Raw genomic sequence first — 26,721 nt, forward strand, 5'->3', positions numbered from 1 at the left:
TTAATACAAAAAACTTTAAGGACAATTATAAACTATGCATTCTTTATAGGAAAGACTCGACTTGCTACATTCTTTCAAGCAAGTATGAACTTAGTAAAACTTTTTTAAAATTAATATATACATATACATACACACACACACTTCACAAATGTCTTTTTAAGCCATCATACACCTGAACAATGTATTTTTTCACCACCATATGTTGCAACCATATTTTACCTATTGTTCAAATTTATTGCATACTCAGAATAAAATCTTCAGGTTGGACTTATGTGTTATTAAATATAAAACTAACAATTAAGCCTGCAGTTCCATTTCAATAAGATGCTTTCCTTGCTATGTCCAACTGCTGCCAGAATCTGTTGAACAGCTTCAGGGTTGAGCAAGTTCCATTTTTAACAAATTCAATCACCACCAAGTAATAGCTGTTCAAAGTCAGCATTAAGACATTTATTTGTTATTTCCCTGGAAGAACTGGAATATACATTTGGCATTTGGTGTGAAATGTTTTTCTGTGTGTGGGTATATGGAGAGAGAAAAGGACAAGTCACATTTACAAAAATGGAGTTTTAAGGACAGCCTTATTTAACTGTGTGAAAATTAAAATTGCCTTGCTACTATTTTAAAAAACTATCCAGTATCTTTATGCATTTGGACTTCAGTAAGTCCTGAAAACATTCTGCTCACATACAGTCTTAAAGAATGTGCACTGTGTCAACTTCAATAAAAGTGGTGCAGTTCTTTAATTACCCCATTCACTTGGGAGCTGCTTTAAACAATATAAAATACCAAAAAAAAAATTAGTCATCTGTGTGTAATGACTACTCAGCAACTAACAATAATAGATATACTGAAGAATAAAAACGTGAATCATGCTGAGCTCATAATTCTCAGTGACTGACTGTAAAGTACCTATAAAGTCTGCATTAAGCCTCTAAAACTCTTGTCCCCCATAAATTGTAAACAAAGAAATAAAAGACTGATGGTTATTTTTTTTTTTAAATATAGAGGGCTAGTGCAAAATTTTAAATAAATTTTCTGCTCTTTCAGACTCAAACTGCACTTTCCCCATGTACAAAATCTGCTTATGCAGGAAAGCAGACTACTACAAACAAGTTTTTATGGGTTAAATGAAAAAAACCCATACAAACAAATAAGTTAATTATAGCTGGCATCTCTGCCTTCACTGATAGAATGTGCATAGCTTGCAGCAGAACATATAATATCCCAGTAGCCAAAAAGAACAGTGTGTAGGACACAAACATCCAAAACCAAACCTTCACCCACTTATGCCCTCAACTCTTTTTACAAAATATCATTTATTTAGGCTGTCAGAGCACCTGGAAAGAAAGAGACCTAAATATTTTTCCTTTTACATTTAGTGGTGAAAGTAGGGCCAAAAAACTTCCATTGAAGAAATATTAAATGAGTTGATTGCACCCAGTTATTCCTTTTTCCCCTCTCCCTAAGAATGCATTTGTAAAAGAGTGCCAGTCAACTAATCTTAGTAGAGAGCAAATCTAATTTATGCACAGTAGGAACAGTCAGATTATTTTAAACTAAATCATTATTTCTAGATAAAACACAATGTTACAGTTTGCAGACACAGACAAGAAGCATTTGTTCAGAAAAAAGCTTCATATGCTGATTGATTATTTTTGGGGTAAAACAAGATGCTAATGACAAGTAGTACCGTACACCAAATATACAATGTTGAGTTCCCCAGCCAGTACCTCTCTGAAAAAAGAGAATTACAGATAGTGGCTCAGAAGCCCTCTATTGGTAGCACACTTTTTCTTTAAGTCTGAACTTCACCTTACACAACAGAACTTGGGCTCCTCCATAAAACAAATGCTATCAAATTACAGAGGCTTTAAACTAGAGGTTCAAAAACTGAAGGATGAAGAAACAGAAGCAGTAAGGCAGATAATGGTTTAGAGCAGTGCTAACTGGCAGCCCAAGAGTCATATGTGATCCACAAAGGGTTAATATGCACAACCCCTTCCCCAGGCTTCTACCCAGCCACTACTCACCCTGTTGCTCAGGCTGCTGCTCTAGCTGGGGTCTCTGGGCTCCACCTTCCTCAGCTTTTGCTCCCTACTCCCACCTAGGGGGTTAGGCAGGAGATACCATGATCTGGAAGGTGGTTTTCCCAGGGTAATTGTCTCTGATATGTCCTCCATAGGAGGTCTATATTGAGCAGATTCTTTTTGGTATTGGGTGGTGGAACCGGAGCGTGCTCCATCCACTCCATGCATTGACCTGGTATTCCAGTGCTTCCAGGACCAGTGCAAAAAAACAGAAAAAAGCCCTGGCATGGTACAAGGGAGCTAAGGTGGGGGCCACCTACGTGTATGGTCCTGGGGGGAGGGAGTGGAAACACATGCATGTATTATGCAATGACCTGTGCATGGTGCTTCAGGGAGAGGAGGGGCATCCCTGCCTGCATGTGAGTGCAGGTGGAGGTGGAAGAGGGCAGGAGTGGCAAACCAGGGGCCTATGACTTGTATTCATGCACCCCTAGGGTTCAACCCTTGTTGAAGCAAACTGTACTGCTTGTGGCCACCAGTTTCTTAGAAGTTGGACCATCCTCATTTAGAGAAAAATTAAGAGTTTGGGGAACTTCTGACTGTCCCATTCTTTAGAGTTAGCAAAGCCAATGACCTTTACTCCAGCTCTCTCGTGGAAGACACTGTTTGATAAAACTATTCCGTAAATCTACTCTTCTGGTACATGTCTTTGCAGTACTGTCCTCAAGGCCAGAAAGGACTAATATGATAATCTAGTTCAACCTCCTGCACATTAAAGACTCTAGAATTTCAATGAGCAAGTCCTGTACCTAGCCCAACAACTTGAATGAAAGTATATACTTTTGAAACACGCTCAAGTCTTGTTTGAAAGACTTCAAATGACAAAGCATCTACTATATTCCTTTGCAATCAGTTTCAGTGATTTATTACCCTTGTTAAATGTTTGCATCTTCAGTTTCAACTTCACTGACTTTATCTGTGTAGTCCCAACAGCATCAATATCTATTGCTCTAGAAATGTTTTGATATATCTGAAGAATGAAAACTACTATATACAAAATCAAACCATCATGTTATAGATATAAGGACATTATTTGACTGCACTAGACTTTGTTCTACCAATTCACTCTGAGCCTGAATTAAAGCAATGAGTTAAAAAGTAAATTTACAGTACCAGTAAAGGAGGTAAACTGTGTTTTGTCAAACATATTTGCAGAGGAAAAAAACTAGATGTTTAAAATAATCACACAAGATTATGAAATGCTTGAAACCTAGAAATATTCATACAGAATACAGCAATCATTGTAGAGCCAGGAAGTCTAGTAGAAACCAACCTATTATTTGGAGCATTTATAAGAAAAAAGATTCCGTCTGCTCTGAAACTGCATTTTGTTTTCTCTTTTAGTGTTACATAAACAGTATGACGATCTTAACTATAATACTTAGTCATTATATGTGCTCAGAAGTAAGATTTTAGTCATTGGCCTAACATAGTCTTGACAGTGCTATATACAAACCGTATGTTATTGTGCACTAGTGGTTTAATTATCTGGAACTACACAGTATTACCAATGAGCAGGCCAACAAAGATTATTAAAAAAATATCACAAGCACCCCAGTAACAATTGTCCACGTTAAGCTATATGGATTACATGAATTCAGGGCTGACTCAAAGAATAGTAGATGCTTAACATTTTCCAATTAATGGCTGTTGGAGATGCTTAGCAGTCTTCTGGTTTAAGTCTTTTACTTTTGCCCTTATCTGTACCTCAGGCATCATTTGACTGTCTTTACTGCTGAGCTCCGAGTAGATCTAGAAGACAATGGTAATGGGTAACGGTGATGTTGCTGCCAGTAGCAGTTTTCCCAGGACAGAACTGTGCCCAATTTCTTTCACAACGGTACTCAGGTGAACAGGAGTTACATATTTAAGCTGTCAGAAATTACATGGTCAGCATTCTGCCTCCTTTAAATTTGTGCATATTCAAGTAATACGCCACATGTATAAACCAACAACAGTATGCAGCTTTGACGTAAGTGACCAAAATTTTCTGTGACAGCACAAACATAGGTCTCAATCTTTGGCAGAGTAATAGGTTTCCATGTAGTTGCTATTGCAGTCTTTCTAAATCAGGCACTTAGTGTATCCATGTTGACAAATATTTTAACCACTGCCATGATTTCAAGATTTGCTTCCATCCCCAAACCTTTATGAACTATTGCCCTAAAGATCGCCTTAACAACCCAGCTTCTCCCTCAATCGTATTGAGGGTCATACGGCAATTTTCTTGGCACTCTTGGTTAGAAACTGGGGAGTTGTGCAGTTATGTAAGGTATATAAGCATATGGTTGGTGGGAACTGTTCTACTCCTCATGTAGGGGCTCTCTCCTCCATGTCCAGGCTGTGGCAGGGGGAGCAGGGCGGCAGCAGCCCGTCCTCATACCTGTGCAGGGCCCTAGAAGGGCAGGGGGATAGGGCTGGGCTGGGAGGACAGCATGGCCTGGCTTGGGGGCAGTAGGGTGATGGCAGCCCATCTCCATGCCTGCTCAGAGCCATGGAGGGGCTTATTTTCCTCCCCCCACAGTATGCATGGGGGAGCAGCCTCAATCTGCCCATGAAATTGAAGCCCATAGCTGCAGAGAGCCCAGAAAATTTGACCCTAGGCTCCGCTATTTGAATACATCCCTAATCATGTACCGGCTGAGGCTGCTTCTCTGAGGTAAAAAAGTATGGAAATATTCTACATACATGCATGCAAAATGTATACCATTTGCACAGGCTGAGCTTGAATACCCCACCCAACAACAAGAAAATAGTTGTTTTGTCCCTGCTTTGATAAGAATAATACAGCACAGGGACCAAGCAGACAAACTGAAAGTGGCATAGATTACATCACTTTCAGCAACTTGTGCACAAAGAAATCATACTTAACTCGACTATAACACACGCCCACTTCCAGATGTGCAACTTGCGCTTTCAGCATCAATTTGTATCCAGCTCCCCCAAGTCTAAGTCAGATATGCAAGAGGGGAGGGAAGAGGAAGGGGGTTTGAGTAGATGCAGTTCTAATAGAAACACTGAAAATTAACATAAAACTTACCAATTGAGGAAGCTCCAGCACTTTTAAAATGGGCCCAGTAAGTCCAGGCATACGATGGAGGGGTTTGGAATGATGGAGGAATGGCCATGAAAAACATAGGCATTTCTATGGTCACAGACTAAGTCTTTTTCCCAAATATTTGGGCAATTGTTCAGAAAAGAAAAACATTTGAAAAAAGAGTCATTCTTGTTCCTACACAAAAGTCCAAAAAAAAATAAAGCACTTTTCTTTGTAATGACATCTATTCCTGAACATTGAAAAGGCATTGATCAAAGGAAACAAGAGGCAGTGAAACGGGTTGGGAGACAAATACCTATTCATTGCATATTGGCTTAAAAATTTAAAGAAAAAGAAAAGTATTCAATGTATTACTGCAAAAAGCTGAGGCTTGAGTTAATGCAGATACTTATAAATACAAGTGTCATAAGAGTAACTATTCTGTGCAGTAAAAGGACTCTAGAAATAAAAAAAGAGTCCTTTTTATTTCTTGGAGACATTTTCTTCCATGACGTTAACCACTCATTCAAACAGAACACACGTCAAAATATTTCAAAGAGGGGGTTTTTGTTGTTTTTTTTAAAGCAAGTATATCCTGGGGATAATATCATACACATATGACAATAAGTTTTTATAGCTACAAAATCTTCCATTTTATTTCGCATAAATTGCTTCCATCTGATGACTGATAAAGATCAAAGAATAAACTACAATTTGATATACAGGTGAAATTAACTGTTGTTAAAGCCACTTAAACACGACTTCTTTTTGTTATCCTTCTCATCTTGGCAGTAACTGATAAGGAAGATTTCAGGGAAGCTCAGTCACTGAAGGCAGAATCTAGAAAAGAAACAATTTTGCATACAGTTATCATTCCCATCCACAGCTTCCAGTTATTGTATTTCACTAACTGTACTTAATTACCTTCCTTCTGCCAGTGACATCAGCATAATGCATAATCAGCTTCAAACAAATCACTGCCTGCTACAGCAACCACACCTTAGTCCATGAGAACGTTGTGGTCATGGCATCCTAGCAGACCAACAGCTCATACACAAGGTAAAATTAACATGATCCTGTTTACTACTTTCCATACAATTCTAATCTAAGTCTACACATTATCAAATAGAAAAATTGGTCATTACTCATTGCAAAGCAATGCATTACCTATGGTACATGGCCAAACATGAAAGTTAAATGAAAAAATATTTATTTCCATTTAAGAAGTAGTTTAGAAGAAAGGTATACTGAACTAGAGAAGAAGTAAGCTGATGTGGCACGTCTTCCAAGAAGATCAGCCTACATTTTGGCTGACTGAGCAAGCAACTTATCTAACATGAGGACAAGGAACAGTCATAGGAAAGGCCTTAACCTTGCGTAAGTAGGCAGTTCCGATTCATCCCAATAGACCTGGTGCATGACAACCCTTCTTCTGAGCACACAGACAGACTAGTCTCACTTCTACAGTGCAACCTGCATGGGGCATTGTCACCCTGGCTGCTATTTTTATTTCCTTACCAAGGTTTGGTTGCACTGTTTTAGCTTTAGTTATTTTCTGCACCTTGTGACTTTCTAACACCTACTGTGAATTTAATGCCAGTTGAAGTCTGAGGGAAGCATAAGAAAAAAAGCAAAAGGTTTTGTTCTGATTTCTCCTATTTTCCACAGCACTGACATAATGTATAGGGATTTTTCTTAGAGCCCTGCAGCAGCATGTCTATAGATGTAAACATAGTAAGTAAGGGTCTGCATCCAAGCAGAAAGTTGGGGGTGGGGGGTTAGAAAAGGAGTTTAGAGGGAGAAATTTACATCCTCTCTCATGTCAAGCAGGGTAAGGAAGAAGCATATGGTCCTCAGAAGGAACATCAAAATAAATATGACAGGTCAATGCAATCATCAGATCAAATGAATGCAAACTGTACCATAGCTAAAATGAAATGTGTGTGCATAATAAGGATATAGAAGGGGGAAAAAAAACCTATCCTTTTCCCCCCCGAATTATGTATGAAGTGTGCAACTCCAGCTGTTGCCACCAGCCCAAGAACATGACCTGATTTTGGAATGAAGCTTGACATAAAAAGATAAGTCTTCCTTGTACAAAAAGCAAAAGGAAGGAAATGGGGTAAGCCTTCTTTAAAAAGAAACAGGGAGCACAATATCATCTTCCCAAGCATTTAAAAAGGGGAGAGGCCCACAAATCAAATCCATTCCCTGTTTCATCCCCTAAAGCAATGCTATTTAATCTTAGATACAGACCTCAATGCTCATACATTAAACAGGCACATTTTACCTACTATGGCCAGACTAGAATCTGAACGTTGTGGCCCCTTCATGTTTTGGTGGGATTCGATATGACCTTTAAAGAACAACACATTGTACATGGTCTTAATTCAGTTTAAATTTCAACTGGCCTTTAAATTTTAAATATATTATAAAAGCACAGTAGCAGCATTATTGAGCAGTAGCAAAGGCAAATTTTTTGTGTGACATTTAATGTGCAGTAGACTAATTCTACTATGCATTAGTACATTAGCATACTTTTGCCATGATGTGTTAATGCACAGTAAAACAGTCCACTGCACATTAAGGCATCTTGCGTAGATGTGCCCACTGAATGTGCATCTACATAACATCAGAAGAAAAGTGGAGATAATGACAATCAACCCTGCTTGAGAAGCTTATGATACATCTGCATCACCTGCAGCAGTGGGAGCCTACTCCTGGTTGTTATAACAGAAGCACTCAAAGATGCAACTGAATTGCCCATAGTAATCTCTCAAACTGCCTTTGGCTCCTTTTGTGGGATGATAAGTTAACCTTGAAATTAAATATTTACTTTTGACTGGAAATTTTTATTGTGCTTTTTCCCCTTCTTAAATTTCTTCCCTACCTCTTTCTCCCCAGCATTCAGAGATTCCAAAAGAAGACATCAAAGAATGTTGGCTAGCTTGGGCAAAAAGTTCCTCTTATGTTTTCTTGTGTTCAATATTTCCAAAAACAGCAGCATCAGATGTGTGCAGATTAGGACTACTGGTCCTTTATGATAAGTTGATGCTTATTGCAACCTAGGGAAAATAAATCTTTTGTGCACTTAAAGAATTACAGAAAATAGGGCTGAACAGGACCTTTAGAGACCATCTAGTCTATCCTTTAACCCCAAGGCAGGTCAACTGTAACTAAACCATTCTTTACATATGTTTCTCTAAGCTGCTCTTAGAAACTTCCAATGGCAGAAGTTTGACAACTTCCTGAGGGAATATGTTCCAGTACTAAACTGTTAGGGCTGTGCAAAACTTCTATAGCTAATTCAATTCAAAGGAAATTTGGCCCGATTCAGTGGCTGAATCACCGAATTGAATCAAGAGACCCATTAAAAGCTCTGAATCGAATCAGAAGCCTCCAAATCAATTCAGAGAGATTTGGTGCTGATTCAGAGATCCAGCCATTGGGGTTGAGGGCTGCTGCAAATCAAATACTTGCCATTTCACACAGGCCTATAAACTATCCTAGTTTTCTAATGCCTAACCAAAGTCCTCCCTGTTGCATTATTTCTTGTTTTGTCTTCAGCGGACACAGAGAATAATATATAGACCTCCTCTCTGAAACAAACTTTCACATATCTGAAAACTCTTCTTCCCCTCGTTATTCTCCGCTCTAAACTAAAACCCAATTCTTTCAGTTAAGCATGTGCATTCTTCTACCATTCCATAAATAGGCTATACAAAAAACCCTTACTACCACCACCTTAACTCTTCTTTCAGATTAGAGATATTTAAGGAAATACAGGATAATATATGCATTTATTGCAGAGGCATTTCTTGCCCCTTCCAACATGGACCTATATGAAGGTGTTACATTTTGTAGTTTGTTTATTCTTAATAAAAAATGTGGGTTTTTTAATTTGTGAGTGCATGCCACTGCTGTATGACTACATTTTGAAGGGTGTGGCAGAAGACATTGCTGAGCAATGAAAAGCAAAACAGATTATACTTGTGAAAATGCAGCCAGTCACATTCTAGACAGATTTCCACAAATCTGGATTGTCAGGGTTGCATGAAAACATTACACCTCAATAAAATCAACATCACTGGTGCTCCACTTGAACAGACTTTCATTGCAAAAACTGTTTTCAAAAGAGAATGAGGAACTTCATATCCATGTAGCAATGATAGAATCAGACATGAGCATTCCATTTGGTAACAAAAGATTTTATCCATTTTACAGGATTTTACAAAAGATTCTTGAAGACTCCAGATATTAAGTAAACTTTGGACACCAGACTGATATGGTCTCCACCACTTGTATCCTAGCACCTTCCAATAACTATGGCATTTATACACATGCATATGCTGCAGTGTTGGGCAGTTTTAAAAGCACCCATCACTGCAGCACATGCATTTATATAAATGGCAAAATGCACATCAGCACTGAGAAAATGGTGGTGGCACACTTTTGAACTAAAGCACACTGAAGGTATTTTAGTTCAAAAGCACACCACCGCCATTTTCTGTGGGTTGATGTGCACTTCACCATTTATACAAATGTGTGCAACATGCACTGAGCACATCAGCTCTCATGCTCTGCAGACTCGATTAACTGAGTTGGCTCCAGCGCACTGGATTTCCAGCACATTGGAGCAGACACAGGTACGTGTATAAATGCCTTAAAAGCATTTTAAGGATTTGAACCAATGCTCCCCAACACAAACGTGAATGTTTTCATTGATTTTGACTGTCTTTCAGTCAGACCTGAGGGGAACCTCAAGATGTAAGGTTAAAATTAATCACAGACATGACTTGCATGCTTATTGGAAGAAGAAGAAAAAAAAGGTTCCCCTAGTTTCTTCCCTTCTTTGCCAATGGCTATCGACATCCTCCTTCCTTTTCCACTCCTCTTTCGTCATCTTCCCTGCCTTTCTCTGGGGTCTGGCCATCCACTCTGCTTTCTTCTTCTAGCATTACATAAGTATTAGATCTCAGAAAACTGAACGAAAAATGGGTGTTATCTTGTACTCCTAAAAATATATTTGAGAATCTAAAAATGTCAGACAGAGCATTTAACTGACCAGTTTAACAAAGGTGGGGAAATCAATTATTTACCTAGAAATGCTGCAAAGATCATGCCAAAAGGAGATATAAATAAATTACTTAAGTACCATCAAATTAGAATTACTAACACTCCCATGTAATCTACTAAGCAAGGAAGGATGCTGGGTAGCCTCAAGCCACCTGCTCTCCAACCATGTTTTCCATGGAAACATGGGCTTGGAGTGCCCTTAGTGCCAAGCTTTATAAGCAAGACTGAACCAGAAAGCCAATTAATGAGGCATTTATTAAGTGGGCCTATCTTCAGTATATGCAGCAGGGCCAGAGCTGCTGCTTGCCTTGCAAGGGAAACAAAACAAATGGGCTTTCTGGCAAAAAGGTAATTCTGCTGAGAAATCCCCACCTCTGACACATGGCACAGGCCTAATCCAGTATAATTCAGGAAAGGATAATATAGCTAAGCAAACCCTTTTTCCTGACCTTGCACAGACTCCCCTCTTGCTGCTACCAAACAGAGGCAACCTTCCTTTCCCACTTACTTTTAATGCAGAAGAAGTCTAGAAACAAAAAAGATTTGGGATACTAAAAATACCACCTGGGCTGCTTAATGCCTATTCAGCCCAGCCAGCAGTCCAACAGACTTACTATCATCATTGTTTTTTCAATTAGGAGTTACTACCTCACGATTATTTTGACAGAATACCAGGTTTCCCAGTATAAACCCAAATCTCTAGCAAACCACAAAATGTACCTCACATTCTTCTGCAAATTGGTATGTGAAATTATAAATGGAACACGGATCTCACATTCCATGTTTGCCTTTTAACCCTTGCACAGCCAGAGGTTGCCAAGCTATTATTTTACTAGCTATAACAGAGGAGTGATGCTCTTGAAATAATTTACTTTCACCTAACCATTGGTGTAAAAATATCTTCCTGAAAATATTTTGACCTTCTACTTGACTGAAATAAGCCCTTGTGAAAAGCTGAATTTGGGCTCACAGTCAAAGATATTCACTAACTGCTCCTAAGCATATTATATTAGTTTTTATGAATTATAACTACTTACACATTGATATGCACTTATCTGAATTCTTTGTGGTTTTATACTCCATCTTCTATACCTTCTCCATCTAGCACATGAACACAAATGAAAGTGATGCATTCTTTAAAAATTCTCAAATAAGATCAATAAAAAATTAATGTACATTTGAATCACAAGCTATTTAGGATAGGGATTGTGCCTTATGAGTCAACAGGACACTACATATGCTATATCAAATGATTTCTTTCATTTAAATGAATTACTGCTTGAGGATTCTCATTTGGTAGGAATCCTGTAATACTACAAGGCATGGAAAAGAAAAAATGTGCACCACAGTAACTGTTTTATAACAGCAAATCTAGGTTTATATAAACCAGCTTTTTAGAATTATGAAAAGACAAGAATATTACACTGCTCATACCGAGTACATCAATGTCCAGGAAGTCAATAATATTAAATTAAAAATGCAGTTTACTTAGATGCATTTCCCAGGTTACGTATATGAAACTCACTTTAAAGAAATGCCATTAGGCTGTCTAAAGAAGAATACTACAAAAGACATTGACGCTAATAGTTATTCTACTTCTCTGGCTGATGCCTTGCATTTAAAATGAAAGTCTATCTGCCAAACTCCCTTTAAAACAAAAGAAAAGAAAACTAGGGGATAATGGAGTCCTTTTGATACACTATGCTGCCTTTAACTACTGTTTAAGGGTGACTTGTTTATAAGATTGCATATTTTCACCAGCTAATAGTAAAGAATGAAAAGCTTCTTGCTACAAGCTAAAAAGAAAGTCTTTACCATGCTCCTTGAAGAGCTCATTTTCACATTACTCAGGCTTCATTATGCTGAATCAATATTCGTTTAGTCACTGGGGTTATTGACATATTTTAAAATAAAAGTATACCCTTCAGCTACTGCACTCATTACAGGTAATTTGTCTTGTCAGGGAGCAGGGAATATTATCCCAGTCTTTCAGGGGCTGACAGCCCATGGAAATACCTCCCCATGGTTACAACTGTAAATAATTTTAAGGTAAAATATTGAAAAATCAATGACTGTTTCCTGCAATCTGTCACAAACAAATCAATCATAATCTGCACAGCCAGAGAGTATGATTTGAAGGAGATGAGAGCAGATGTAATTCTTGGCTGGAATCTCTCATTTCAAAATCACTTCACATAATGGTGTCATCATTTAAACACTTAGCAGTCACTGCAACTGCCACTCATAACATCCCGTTGAACAAAACCACAAGGAAGAGGAGGAGAAAACGCCATCGCTATTATGTAAACAAACATTTAATTTAAATGGTTGCAGCATTAGTAAATTTCCCAGACAGAACCGCTATGCTTGTCTCTGTACAAAAGCTCTGAGATAATCAATGTTGCTCTTCCACACGGATTCTCCATCAATTAGCCTCTGAGAATTCAACGAGTTTTAAAATGACACAAAGCTTGCTTTTTAGAAGTAAAACAAGCAGCAGTATTTGGCCATTACTACTATGAAAATATTCATTTATTTTCAATTTCAAAATCTCTCAGATAGCTTGTAAGGGGATTAAATGCATCAAATTTACGTGAATTTTAAAGGAAACTGTCTGTAGTATCTGTAGCTCTTTAAATTTCCATGCTTTTTTTTTTGTCCTCTAGATAGTATATTTCATCCCTAATTTTCAGTAAGTACACAACTCAACTTTAGTGCAAGTTAACCACCACAGTTATAAAAAGCCATTATGAGAAAAAGTCATAACTTTAATAACAAATTAAATGAAAATATAGTCTGACCTTGAACTCAAAGACACTGACCATTGCATATGAAATTACATTTGGATAAAAGATCAATTGATACATAAAGAATTAACTACTCTGCAGTCAAAATGCTATAAACTGGTCTTTGTAAGTGTGAATCATTTGTGTAAAACTAATCTATTTTTATAGAGTAATATTTATACCAGACTGAAATTATTTGCTCATTCATCTTCCCCTGTAACAGATTTCATTGCTACTCTGACATGCCATAATATCTGTGGTACTTGTGTGCAGATTAGTCAAGATATAAAAGCTGAAAACAGAAAAGAGTCCAAGGGCCTTACCCCAAAGTCACTGCACAGAAAGAATTTCCATTTGGAGTTTTGCTTTGTGGTCTAAAGATTAACAGCCCAACTCACTATGAGAGGCAGGAACATCACCAGACAACGCAGAATTTACTTTAATTGTGTTAATTAACCAAAGTCTTATTTGTAATAGCTCCTTTCTTAATAACTCCGCTGCTGTGGTTCAGTAGTAGAATCCTTGTGTGCCATGTGGGTAACCCAGGTTCACTTCCCAGATATGCACATAACTATAGCTATTGAGGCATCAAATGTACAGACTCAGTCTGGCCTTTGGATTCTGTCTCAATGGTCTAAGGGGGGTGGAAGGTCTGGGCAACCTCCACTCCTCTATATTCCTGCCTAGGCATATGCACCAAAGGTCTGGGTGACCTCGCTCGCATACATTATGATCCATAAGGATACTACTGTCTTAACAGTACAAAATAAGACTAGCAGTAAGAGGCATTTTTTTTTCTTTTTTTTTTTTTGCAGGTAAGAAAAAAAAAAAGGCCTGTATCTTTTCCTTAATACTTTTTTATTGTTATTAAATATTAGGACAATGTAAATGTAGACAAGCATCTCTGGGGTTGGTTATACTTTAAAGTAAGACTCTAAATCTTTACTATTCACACAGCAGCCCCATACCTTAAAATGGACTCTTTGCTGATACAAATTAAACCACTGCTGTTTGCAATGGCAGGAGAAAGATTTCTCTTCTCATTAGCAAAATAATTTCTTGCTGGAAGCACTGCAATGTTTTTGCAATAAGTTTAACTCAAGGCTTGATCTAGAAGAAACAGTTAAAGTCTTAGAAGCTGCATAAATCCAAGAAAACTACATACAGCAACTGTGAAAAGAATCATCTTATCCAGGAAAGAGGACAGCCTATTGTGTAAGGCTAGAATGGGAAAAAAGTAATCACTAGCAGAGAGAAGAGCTCCTACAAATGAACTGCATTACCACACTATGTGGGATCTGTCCATTTTCCTGGATGATATCTAGAATGAAACTATCAGATCAAGACATCTTCAGGCTGTTCAGCTGCTTTAAAATTCATTGTTGGCCCACCGACACTTGCCAAGAGATAGGTAGCTACCAAAATCATGGAGGAAGTTTGCAGTGCAGCAGTGCCTTTAATCTCGCTATTTTCACCACGCATTCCACCCCTCTGTGCCAAGTGCCCAAGAGGCAAAAACCAAGGCATTAATTGCCTCTCAGCCACTTGGCAGGGGTGGGTAAGGGAGAGGGAGCATGGTGAAAAGAATGAGATTAAAGGCTCCGCTGCACCACACACTTCCGCTGCAATTTAGGCAGGTCCCTACTAAGAGAAGACCTTGTTTGCCACATTACTTCTCCCTCCCAAATGGCTTAATGTGCCATACTGAGCACTTCAGTGCTTCCCACTCTACCCTTCTCCTGAGACAACCTGTCATTTTTTCATGTGACATTACCCAGTTAAGTGGGTCAAGTTTCACAGAAGTAATAGATAAAAGATAGCTTTCCTGTGCACCAATTTCCCATTTGTAAAATACAGATATGATACATACATCATTATTATCATTATGGTATCCAGTCACATCTCCCCACCAATACAATTACACCCTACAACATGCTGAATAGTATGTATTTGGTCCAGTATCAACTTCCAGAAGCTACACATGGGAAGAGACTCACAAAGTCCAGCCTTGGCAAAATAAGAGGTCACAACTACTCCATTAGTGAGGTAAGTCCTTACAAGAGAGCACAATGGATGGTGCTGTAAAGCCTATGGTGTTTACAAAGCATTCTTGAGCCAACAATACAGATGCTGCTATTTGCTGGACAAGGTCTAGAGAGGTTGTCAAGGTATGGGGGTGACGAGGGGAGAGGAAGAGTCATTTGAAGAATTACCTCAATTTCTTGAATCATTTAAATCATATTTTCTCCATCATATCCTCCTTGAAGCAGAAAAGAACCATCACCGAGGGAAAGACCTAAAAGATAAAATGCAAGTGTTTATTATAGAGATTAGTTTTAACTCCATCACCTATATTTCTTGTGTACTTTTTTCACCTCTAGGGCTTTTTCTTTGTCCCAAAGTCTCCAATTAAAAAAAAAGGAAAAATACACATTTTTAATGCTGCCTCATGTGATCAATACATGATACTGGTAAGGTACCAGCATCATAGTGCCATTATAAAATATGGCTAAATAGAGGACCATATTAGCAATACCCTACCTGACGAAGATTATGAAGGAAGAAGAAAGCTTTACTGGAGCAAGCTGGCTACCTTCAATACAGGTTTTTTCCCATTCCTCAGCCTTCCCAGAATCCATCTCACTCACCTTGTCTGAAAAAGAAAAATTAAGGTGTTAATTTACAAAAAAAAAGAAGTTAACTACCTGCTCTACATGACACTATTAATACAACCCACATCAATCAATTCAAACTTTCTGTACCAGAAGACATTAATTTATTCTGTATTATATGAAAAACAGAGAGGTAACCTGGGACCAATATGAAAAATAGCAAGTACCACCAGTGTGATAAACGCATCTTATTTACAGAAACATTGTGTGCACAAAACAAAGCACTTACCATTACTTTTGAATGTAATTTAACATTGTTAAAAATAGCTGCACACATCCTGGCTTTCTGTGAGGTCTCCTTTCTATATTTCAAGCAACCCCAATAGAATGGATTACTGGTGTCATCTTTCCCATTGGGGATCTTGCTGCTTTTACTCATCTGCACTCTGCCAAACAGAAAAATAATTTTAGGGGTGGTGGGCTGCAGTTGTGGCAGAGGGATAATCTTGTTGCCAGTAAGATGGTAATGGCTGTTTCCACCTATATACATGTTTTATGACCAAGCAATGTATGTTCCAGTCTCCTTGGCTATATTTCATTCCTCTTTTGCTTTTACATACAAAAGGCACTTGATTCAAATTACTGTTACAATCCATTAGTACAGAATGCCAAGTTCTGTATGTACTAGGTGACACAATTTACATGCGTCACATATAGAAAAGGCATTTGTGTCAGCTATTCTGTATTCATCTTGTGTTCATGCACTTGAAGTCTGAGAAACAGCATTGTGCTGGATTACTGGGTCAGTAGTAGAACAAAAGTTTAATATTTCTCAGTAAGAGAAGGTAGTCTAAGAGATTATACTATCTTCTATACAGGAACAACTTAAAATCTTAACATTCTGAAAAATGGTGATGTTCTTGAGAGGGAAAGCGAGGTAAAAAGGTTACAAATTTATTCCCTGGGGGTCACAAAAAATGCATAAGCAGCAGAACCAGAAATTAAGATTTCTAGACCCTATTAGCTACCAGATAGCTTCCTAAAAGACTACTCAACTCTTCCACAGTCCCATATTACTAAGTACCTGCTCTATTTTTTCAAATCTAAATTAAAGAGCTAATGGAGCAAATTATGCCTCAATTCCTTTCTTAAAACACTTAAACATCAACTAGTAGTCTAGCTACAAACTGAAACCAGGTAAGAACAGCAGTAATTTTCAAAATCAAAAAACTAACCAGGCTATCTCCTGCCCTAGAAACACACACAGTAACCTAAAGCAAACAGCATGTCAGAGAGATCGAGAATGTCCTCTGATATAATAAACAGGAAGTCAGCATAAGCAAAGTAACTCCTGCACCATTATTATTAAGAAGTTGTAGACACTCTTTTAAAATGACAGAGCATTCTTAATAAAAAAAAAACTTCAGGCAGGTTTAATAGCTGCATATTATCCAATGAAAACAGTAATAAACAGAGCTGTAGCTCTATTTAGTGCAACTCCAATAGGCCTACAGTCATAACCTCAGTTTTATTTATTGTGGTGGCTAAAATGGTCGTTCTTGGCTTCACAGTAGCGGACATGTCTATAACTATTTTATCCTAGTATACTGCCATCTGGATATTGATACTTTGTTATAGGATATGAAAGAAGATCTTAGTTACCTAATACAGCTTAATTGAAAACAGAGTTCCTAAACATTATACCATGCAGGATCCTATAAAGAATAAAATGTGAAGGGCAAGAGGCTGTTCTGTGGATGCCAGTAGAGCATATTTCAGAAACAAATTCTGATTTCTTGATCTGTAACAAGAACACCTAGAAAAACTGGGGAAAAGACAGGTTTATCAACAGGAAAGATTGAAAGTTGCTCTGTTGAGGAAAAGAAACCCAGGAAGACACAAAATATTTTTGCAAGGATACAGAAGAAATTATCAGTTGTAAGCTTATTACACAGCACCACAGAACTTATACCTGGATCAATTATATCCACCTTTACACTAGAGGCTTGGCCAGCTTTCCTTTGTGAAACAATGATTTATTAGAGCAATAAATGAAGATCTCAGATGTGCATATACATTACAGTAAACTTGCAGGAAACAACTTCAGGAATGATGACTATATATTTAGTGTTTGCACTGGTCACATTATAGCTAGAAACTCGAAATCCTTGAAATGTTAATAAAGTTAAGGAATTAACAGCTGTTTAAAAAGGCTTTCAGTTTTGAAGCTAGTAAGGCCTACCTGAGTTTCCAGGCAAAGAAGCATCATCAAACTATCACAAACCAGTAATCAGTATCACATTTGAAAAAACACAGTAAGTTTTATAAATTTGAAAGTAAATCTCCATGGAAAAAATATAAATCCTTCTAAACATTAAAGAATTAGATCTTAGTAATAATGTGAAACACCCAGACATCTATTACAACCAACAAAAGAATTAGACCCTGCCCTCAGTTACACCCATGCAACACTGACAAATGCAATGTGATGCAGCAGTGGATAGAATCTGTCTCAATCCTGAGACATTCTAAGTACCTCTGAGTCCCCCGAGAAGATGGTGGGAGTTACAGGTCCCCAAAACCTTTACAGTTTTGACTGAACAGACACTAGTCAACAGTACTGCATACTTTCTTAAAATGTGGAATGAACTAACGAAAGAAGGCCTGATCTAAATGCAAAACATTTTAAGTGCTGAAAACTGGGGGGGGGGGAACCATCACTCTTTCTTATTATTAGGAGAATCTGCCTTCTCTGTCCATACACGGAACTCAATGAAGGAAATGAACCCTTGAGACGTCTTTAATTTTGTCTCTGTCTAGTCAACAAATTCAAGCAAGTAGCACCATTTATGTCAATTACATTAAATTATAAGGAAGTTCCATGTTCTCCCATGACAGTATCAAAATATTTCTTTCAGTACAAATGGAATTTACCCCATTCAAAGTATGTTGAAAGAGATTATGTTTAAGTAAGTTGACAACAAAAGTGTATGTGGCTTTATTTGTGAAGCTTATGCAGTTTATTTGATCCAATACAAAAATTACAAATACTCATAATTACCTGTTCACGTCTATAAGGAGACTAAAGTTAGCTGACATAAATAATAGTACTAAGAAAAAAAAGTATAAAAGTCTAACCTACATAAGATCTGAAACTTGGTCACAGGGAAGAAGTCAGTTGAAAGATTCTTCTTCAAAATCTTAATGATTATGAATCCAGAGAAAGCAAACAAGTGGATTTTCACACCCCCACAAGTGCAGGAAACAAAAACACTGATGAAGTTAAGGGTACATTCTACAGAACCTTTGTGTGAGAATATTCACCACTGCAAGAAGCCATTTATTACATATAGTTTCAGCTTTCAGAATAGGCACTCATTATTTTTATTATTGCTGCTGCTTCTGCCAATATTTCTGGTGTGTTATTTTAGCCATCTCTTGGCTAATGACATATTGATTTAAAGTAGTAAGAATAAAATTTCCTACCTTTCTGTTTTAATCCATTTTATTGCCTCAGTATTTTATAAAGTGAGAATGAGAGAAGATTTTCCCTTACTAAGCACGCTTGTTTTAAATATGTTTCATAATCATCATAGCAACCTCATTTTGCTCTTGTTCTTTGTACAGGAGTACAAAGCTTAATGTTTTCCTGCTTTTTTAAGTAAACATATTAAGAAAGGCTGTTCTCCCTCACGATTCTCTTTCATCTAGAGAACTATTTTCTAATACTTTCTAGCTTGCTGAACTTTGTCAGTTAGATCCTATAAACAAACATGCCTTCCTTCAGTGTTCTATTTTTATATCCTCACAGTACCAGGGCCGCACACCAAGAGTCTTACTAATGAATCAGCAAACACCTAAATCAAAAGAGGCTGAAATAGAAACATCAGAAAATACCAGAGATTAAAATCAGGGAAGTCTTCCTTCCCTTTACCTCTGCAAAAAAGTAAAAATTATTTTCTGATGCATCTCCTTTCATAATTCATGCCAAAAAATGACATTTTCTCAGGATCTTAATTAAGATAATGATGAACACCTGTGTTGGCATTCTTTGGCAAGACACCATTATCAATCATAATCTTTTAAGTACGGCCCCCCAAAATCCTGACGGAACCAATCTGTTGCTTCTCCTCATGCAAGTTTACATCCTATACTTGCATGAAGACTATTACTGCCTTCAAGGTACTAATCAAAATAAGATCACCATAGTTTAAAATTTTACCTGAAAGCAGCTATTGGAGTCATTAATTAGATTAAATCATATGATACCTGAAATGTCTAAATTTTTTTACCATATATTAGAAGTCACCTGAGAGTATACCCATAGTATTTTGAAACTAATAATATCCTATTTTCAAATATGCCACATGCTGCTAAACTGAAGATTCACAGCAAGATTCAGCTGATCCCTACTACATGTTCATAAAGTTTGTTTCAGTAACTATGTTGCACTGCATTAAATACTGTTGGGCATTTAAATAAAACCAGCATACAGAAACAGAGAGGCAAATTAATCTATCATTCCCCTGGGGCCCTTATATTAGTAGTCACAGGCTCTAAGCCCCCACTCATGCCAGTAATCCCACTGGAGTCAACAGGACTATGAAAGTAAGCAAGGACTGTCTGGCTAGGTTTGGAGGATCAAGCTTTCGGACTGTGCGCGATACCCACACACAACCACGAGTACTTTTAATTATTTATCTATACAATTAATTCTAAATTCACCAGCCTTAATTTAAATAAGATGAGGGATGTAGACCAAGCTTGTAAATCTTATCCACTTTAGATTTGAATGCTAATGCAACAGAAGATCCAAGTGACAGTCTAGTTTTCAAGAAAGGGAAGGGGGAAATGATGCAAGCTACAGGATTTTAAAGTAAAATGGCATCAAGATAGTGTCCCTGGTATTAAATATATATATAAAATAGGGGGGAAGATGCACGCACGCACACACACACACTCCTGGTAGCAAGAAAAGACCCATAAATTCAACAGACTATTACATTCAATAAATATGTAAGAAGGAAACAAAATGTATCAACAAGGTTGTTAAGGGAAAAGGTTAAACTTGTGCTTGTTAATAGAACTGTTAAAGCTACATAAATAAGAGAGCAAAGAGCCTTAGAATGACTCCATATTTCCCTTTAATCAAAGAGTTGAACAGTTCTGTAAAGCAGATTAGTCTTAGGCTTTCAAGTTTTAATATACTTCTATCAGAGAGAAGAGTTGCTGTGACTAGTCATTCAGTAGAGCTATCAATGTGCAAATATAGCAGAAAATAGAGACATCCTTAAGAAATAAGTCTCAAATTTGATATAAAGTGAAGGTGACAACCACAGCAATAGAACCATAAACTAAATGTTTCAATATCTTGAAGAATTATCTACAGTTCTTTTAAAACTGCAAAGAAGATAATAGTAGAATAATGTAGTGAGGTTGTCTGTTAGATAGACACTTACATTCCTGATGGCATAAGACCTCTCTTGCTACATTGCGTTTCATTAATCAATCCTGGCATTATGCTGCAATACATGAAAATGCACATAAAACACCACAATTTCCAGAAATATATATTCATATAATCAACATAAGAAATTAAGGGTATAATTGCACATGGCATTAATCTTACCTCCTCAAAAAAAAATAGTTAAGAAAAAAGATGATTAAAACTTCTGTTTCTCTCTACAAATAAATTAGGAAGGAAGACTGCTTACTCATTCTACTTGCATACAAACCGAACATTCAACATACACAACTTCACCAGGTGATATTTTACTCACTGAACAAGGGCCTTGTCAGAGGATTACGACAGCAGCTTTTTGGAGAGGGGGGGGAAATACAGTACTTTTGAGCGGTAGCTAAAATTAACCCAGTGACAAATATCAGTGACACTGTACAGCTGAAAACTGATGAAAGTGCACACCTGTGTGGATTGAGCATGTAAAACTGTGTATGATCCTGGTGTGAGAAGCCATCACCCTTATCAGAGGCAAAAGGTACCGGATTTTTTTTTTTTTAAAGAAACACATATGGTTCAATATCCTCCTCCTCCCCCCCTCCTTTTTTTAAGGGAAAAATCCCCAAGACGAAGTCCCATGACAGATACACTGGAGCTGAAGAGAAGTGTCCCTCCACTTTATGCCCCAGAGATTCATTTAATCGAGGCCAGGTTTTCCTCCATCAGTGGAATAAGTGCACGGATTATGACAATGCAGCGAGGACGGCGCATGGCTTCCACCCCCTCCAGCAAATAATTGGACATTTGGTACCAGCGCTTGGGAGGGAGAAGGGAGGGAGCGAGACGTGTCCGGAGACTCCCCGATCAGAAGCAGCCCGAGGGCTCGTGCGAAACCGCGGCCGCGGGCTCCCGGGACGGCTCTCATGGCTGCCGACAATGGCAGGGCCGTCAGTGCGGGCACCATGGTGCGGGCAGACAATCCCACGGTCCCCTGCCGGACACAGCCCCGCAGCCGGGGCCACAGACGGAGGAACCGCGGTGCCGCCCCTGGAGCAAGTACGGCCCCGAGGGGACGCAGGAGCCGCAGTCCCCGGCACTCAGCAGCCACCGCCGCTAGGGCGAGCCCAGGCCCCCGCCGGGGCGGCCCCGGATCCTGTCCCCGTCCGGGACGAGGCGGCGCGCAGCTCGGGGCGGCCCCGAGCTCCTCACCTGTGCGCGGGCCCGGGGCGCCGCGGGCTCGGCCGGTCCGGATCGGCCCGCAGAGCCTCCGCTCCGCTCCTGCTTCCGCACTCCCCAACCTCCCGAGCGACAGCGCGAGCCACCAATGAGCGGGAGACGGAAAGAAGTCGGCTGAGGCGGCAGCCAATCAGGGAGCCAGCAAGGGTTGGGGCGGGGCTTGCAGGGAGCGGGGCGCCTGGGAGATGTAGTCCGAGCCAGGCGGGAGCGGTGCCCGCCGGCCCCGGGGCTCCCTGCGGCCAGCCCCTGCCCCCGGCCCCGCCCGCGCTGCTGGATACGTGCCTGGGGCTAGGGGAATTGGATGACTCCCGTCTAACCCTCGAGGCTCCTGCCCTGCCACATGCCCTTTCCCCAGGGGCGCCCGCGGGCCCTCCACCGGCGGTGCCGGGACAGCCCAGCCGGGATGCGGTGCCAGGCCCGGGCGTTGCTAGTCACGGGGAGCGCGCGGGTTTCCCCGCCGGCCCTGCCCCTGCCCCGGGGCGTGTCCCAGCTGCAGTGAAACTCGGGGAACCGCAGGGGAAAAGCTTGAAGGCCGAGCGGGCTGGACGCTCGTGCTCCCCGCACGGCCCCGTCCCCAAACGGTGCTAGGCGGACGCTCAGCGCCGCTTCTCTACCAGACACCCCCCCCCCCACACACACACACACACACACACCCCTTTTATTTGTTCACGCTTTTCCCAGCACACGTGGCGGCGGAGCTGCTTCGGGGAAGAGCTCGCTAGTAAGGCACACCCGGCATTAGCCGCCGAGCAAGGGGGAGAGCGATCAATACGGATGCAGGGGGGAGAAGCCCTGGAGATGTGCCCGGTCCGAGCCTCCTGCTAGACTTGCAGGAAAAGATTGTCCCTTCCCCCTTCAGCCTCCCCGGCCCCTCTCCCCCTCCTGGCCCGAGAGAGTTAATCTCCAGCACGGGGGAAAGCCGCTTTCCCCCCGCGAGTCAGCGGGACCCGCCGGGCTCTCACCCCTCGGCTGCTCGGTGACACCTCGTGCGAGCTACACTTCACTGGGCCGGCGCGGGGCGAAGGGGGCGCTCCGCGCCTGGCCCCGGCCCGCCCGGGTGCGGGAAGTCAGAGGCAGCCTCCGCACAGGAAACGCTTCAGCTGCCCCGCGAAGCACCAGAGCGCACTCCCGGCTGGCAGCTCCGCCACCAGCGCCGGGCGCCCACGCATAGCGAAAACTCTTCTCTCGCCACCAAGACAGAGGAGGAAAAAGAAAGGAAAAGGCATTGGTGGACATCTGGGCAAAACACACGCACGCACGCACCCCGCGCACACATGTTGCAACCCCAGGATTTTCCAAATCAAAAGAAACCCCCGACACCCGTCTCCGCTGCCCGTGTCGGGGCTCGAGCTCTCTCGGCAGCGCATGGCGTGAATTAAACTACATGTCTGGCGCGCCAGCGTTTGGGCTGGCGTTTGTGTGCTGGGATCTGGCTGTTGCTGGCAGCAACATTTTTGCTGTGGTTGAAGCGGACACGCTTTGCCAAAGTGAGAAGGCACATACATGCTGGAGGGAGCTCGCCTCCTCCCAGCGCGGGGCAAGCCGCCCGGGTCTGCCGGGAGCCGGCGCATGTTACGCGAAATCTCTCCGGCTTGGGCACCGCTGAGGGTAGCCGGGAGCTGGGTAATTAGATCGAGCGAGCGCTCGAGTAAAGCGAATTAAAATGCAGCCCGTGTGGGAGCGGCGCCGGCAGGTCTGAAAGGGGACCCAGGTAAGAGCAGCACTGGATTCAGCCCCACTGGTGGGGGCGGGGGTGCCGGCGTTACTGGAAAGAGTGGGTGCCGGGGAGCCCGCAGCTTGCGGGGGGGAGGGAAGCAAGCGAGCGAGAGAGAAGGGAATAAATCGGGATATGTTCCTGTTGGGAAATATATCTGGTGGAATCAAAGGAGATTACATCCTCTGATCGGCAGGGATTTAGCTTGGTTCATATGGTTTTAATCTGCTTTCGCTTCTACCCTTTTATGAGTTTTAGAGAAAGAAATAAAAAATACCTGGTTTATTCTCTTAGATCCACTGGTAAACCCGCATTTTGAAGGCTCTCTCCCAACTCCCCTCTCCACCCCTCCCATCACCCCCCCACCCCCCAGTCTCTTCTCCCGGGACTGGTGCCGAGAAAGAATAAATTACTCCATTTTCACACAATTTAAAGTCACGTCTTAATGATTCCTTTAAGAAGGGGAGGAAACCCCCCTCGAAACCTCTGATTTGGAAAACATCGGCTCTTCCCCCCGGAGATGTGGCGGCCCGGCGCGTCGCAAATCTGGTTTATGGCACATTTCACTTAAAAAAAAAACAACAACAACCCAAAAATTGCAACAGGTACCGGCAATGGAGCGCATCCGCTCCCGGCTCCCAGCCCAGTGAAATCGGCGGCCCAGCAACACTCTTGCCCCGGCCGGGGAATAGACTGGCAGCGCCTTGAAGCCTTTAAAAAAGATATGGATCAATCAAATTGTATTGCATAGGGCTGCGTGTGTGTGTGTGTGCGCGCGCGCGTGTGTGTGGACACACCGCAGCTGCAAGGGAGGGATCTATAAATAGCAAGTGTTATTTTTAACCCCCCTCGATCCTGGCTGACCAGGAACCTTTTTCTCCTGAAAATGGATTTTTTAGCTGAAATGGAAAGTCTCTTTTCTACTTCTCGCCCCCCTCCCACCTTTTTTTAAAGTGCTCAGTGCCAGTGACCGGCTCAGGGGCGAAGGCAGTGAGGCTGGTGGGGGGTGAATGGCTGATCAATCCTATTCAATATTTTTTCATCAACGGATTGGCTTGCATTGCAGCGCGGCCCGGCTATAAATCAAGAAGCAAAGGCGCTGGCTCCGCGCGGTACTTAGCGCAGGAAGAAAGTTGGAGCCGATGGCACGGGGCTCGGCTGCGATTGCCATCCAGGAGCCGGCGCACTTGAGCCTGCGAGCGGGAGAGGCGAGGCGAGGCGAGGCGCAGCGCGCAGCTCTCCCGCTGGTTGGGCTGGGCTGCGGCGGCCGGGCCAGCGCCTGCCATTCCTTCCACTGACAACACCCCGCGAAGGAGGAGCCTCGCCGCGCCGCGTACAAGGCGTCAGCAGCCTCAGTTTCCAACTTAGCATCTTGGCAGGACCTTTCGGGAAGCAAAAAGCAACAGCGAGGGGGGAAAAAAGCCCCCGGGTCTGAAGGGGGAGGAAAAGCACCCAGAGGCCGCGGAGCTCGCGAGCGCGGGGAGCCGAGCCGAGCCGAGCCGAGGCCAGGTGCGCGGCGCGGCTCCGCCGGCCCTGCCCCGCTGCCCAGGGGCTCCCGCCCGGGCGGCTTCGCCACCCCCGGCAGCGGCAGCGGCAGCGGCAGCTCCCGGCCAGTCTGTCTCCTGGGTATATGTCTGTGCTTGGCCATGTCGTATCCTCAGGGTTACTTGTACCAGCCGTCCGCTTCCTTGGCGCTCTACTCTTGCCCGGCTTACAGCACCAGCGTCATCTCCGGCCCCAGGACCGATGAACTTGGGAGATCTTCCTCTGGCTCCGCTTTTTCGCCTTATGCCGGATCTACAGCCTTTACCGCCCCTTCTCCGGGTTACAACTCCCACCTCCAGTACGGCGCGGACCCGGCTGCAGCTGCTGCCGCTGCCTTCACTTCGTACGTGGTAAGAGCAGCAATGACCCCCACCCCCTCCCCTCCGCCGGCCGCTAATGGCAACCACTTCAGCCCGCATCCCCTGCAACTTGGGGCTTCTGTGCACACACTGTTGCTACATAAAAAGCCTCCGTGTTGCTGGGCCAGGGGGGAGGGAAACGAGAGCATAATCATTAATAAAAAGTATTGTGTTTTCACTGAAAGCGAGCGCATAGGGAAGCCTCCGAGCGGCCAGCCAGCAAATTCAGCCGAGACGAAGCTTTTACTCTTGGGGGGGAGGGAGAAGAAAGATCCTAGCTGGGCTCCCCCTCCTTGTTTTATTTTCTGCGTGGGGGGGTGGGGAAATGCCATAAAATAACCCAAGCAGCCAGCCCAGCCCAGCCCAGCCAGTCCCTCCGCGGGGAAAGCACAAAACACCCGACTGGTTAACAACACATACAAGTTTCTTCTGCACCGCGTTTATTAGGCTTCCCTTCGGCTACAGACATCCCGAGGCCGGCTCTGCAAGCCCATTGGGAAGACTAAATAATAATAATTATTATTATTATTATAATTATTATTGTAATCAAATGGGTGATTTGTCTCCCTCCCCCACTTTCCATTCTGTCTGTATTTGTGATAGAGGAGCAACGTTGCAGCAGTTAGGGCCAGGTCGGGGCTAGTATCTGTCTATCTCACACACACTCTTCTAAAGGCGAAAATAATGCACCCCCAATTGGGTTTCATCTGGCTTCGCCTCCCTCCCCGGCCCAAGCGTGTCCAAGCCCCGGCAGAGGGGACTTCGCTTTCTGCAGGGAGTCGAGCAGACTTTGCCTTCCCCGTCCCCG

General features: G+C 41.9%; 2 protein-coding genes and 1 pseudogene across 5 annotated transcripts in view; 2 read left to right on the top strand and 1 right to left on the bottom strand.

Annotated features, from left to right (window-relative positions):
• On the bottom strand, positions 1-25,657 carry LOC149857262 (uncharacterized). Its single transcript, XM_090063289.1, has 8 exons — positions 25,126-25,657; positions 24,619-24,720; positions 22,269-22,722; positions 21,061-21,123; positions 15,891-16,047; positions 15,531-15,642; positions 15,203-15,285; positions 1-5,967 (listed from the first exon to the last, which is right to left on the bottom strand). Exons 1-6 carry the CDS (start codon positions 25,655-25,657, stop codon positions 15,634-15,636), a joined length of 1,317 nt encoding a protein of 438 aa, XP_089919415.1. The 3' UTR covers positions 1-5,967; positions 15,203-15,285; positions 15,531-15,633.
• LOC149857263 (U2 spliceosomal RNA) lies at positions 2,127-2,299 on the top strand (annotated as a pseudogene).
• The window catches only part of IRX5 (iroquois homeobox 5), a 103,912-nt gene continuing 100,375 nt past the window's right edge, over positions 23,185-26,721 (top strand). For 2 of the 4 annotated variants that reach the window (XR_016444088.1, XR_016444086.1), the window contains exon 1: positions 24,416-25,904. Coding sequence is in view for 1 of the 4 variants with exons in the window: in XM_090062130.1 (XP_089918256.1) it covers positions 25,656-25,904 (249 nt within the window). In the remaining 3 variants the exon portion in view is untranslated. Of the gene's footprint in view, positions 24,007-24,415; positions 25,905-26,721 lie in introns of those variants that run through there. The other 2 variants (XR_016444087.1, XM_090062130.1) reach the window with 2 other exon arrangements.

Source organism: Crocodylus siamensis, chromosome 9 (genome assembly GCF_052110815.1).
Source record: "Crocodylus siamensis isolate JL-2025a chromosome 9, ASM5211081v1, whole genome shotgun sequence".
In the NCBI taxonomy this organism is placed as follows: Eukaryota; Metazoa; Chordata; order Crocodylia; family Crocodylidae; genus Crocodylus; species Crocodylus siamensis.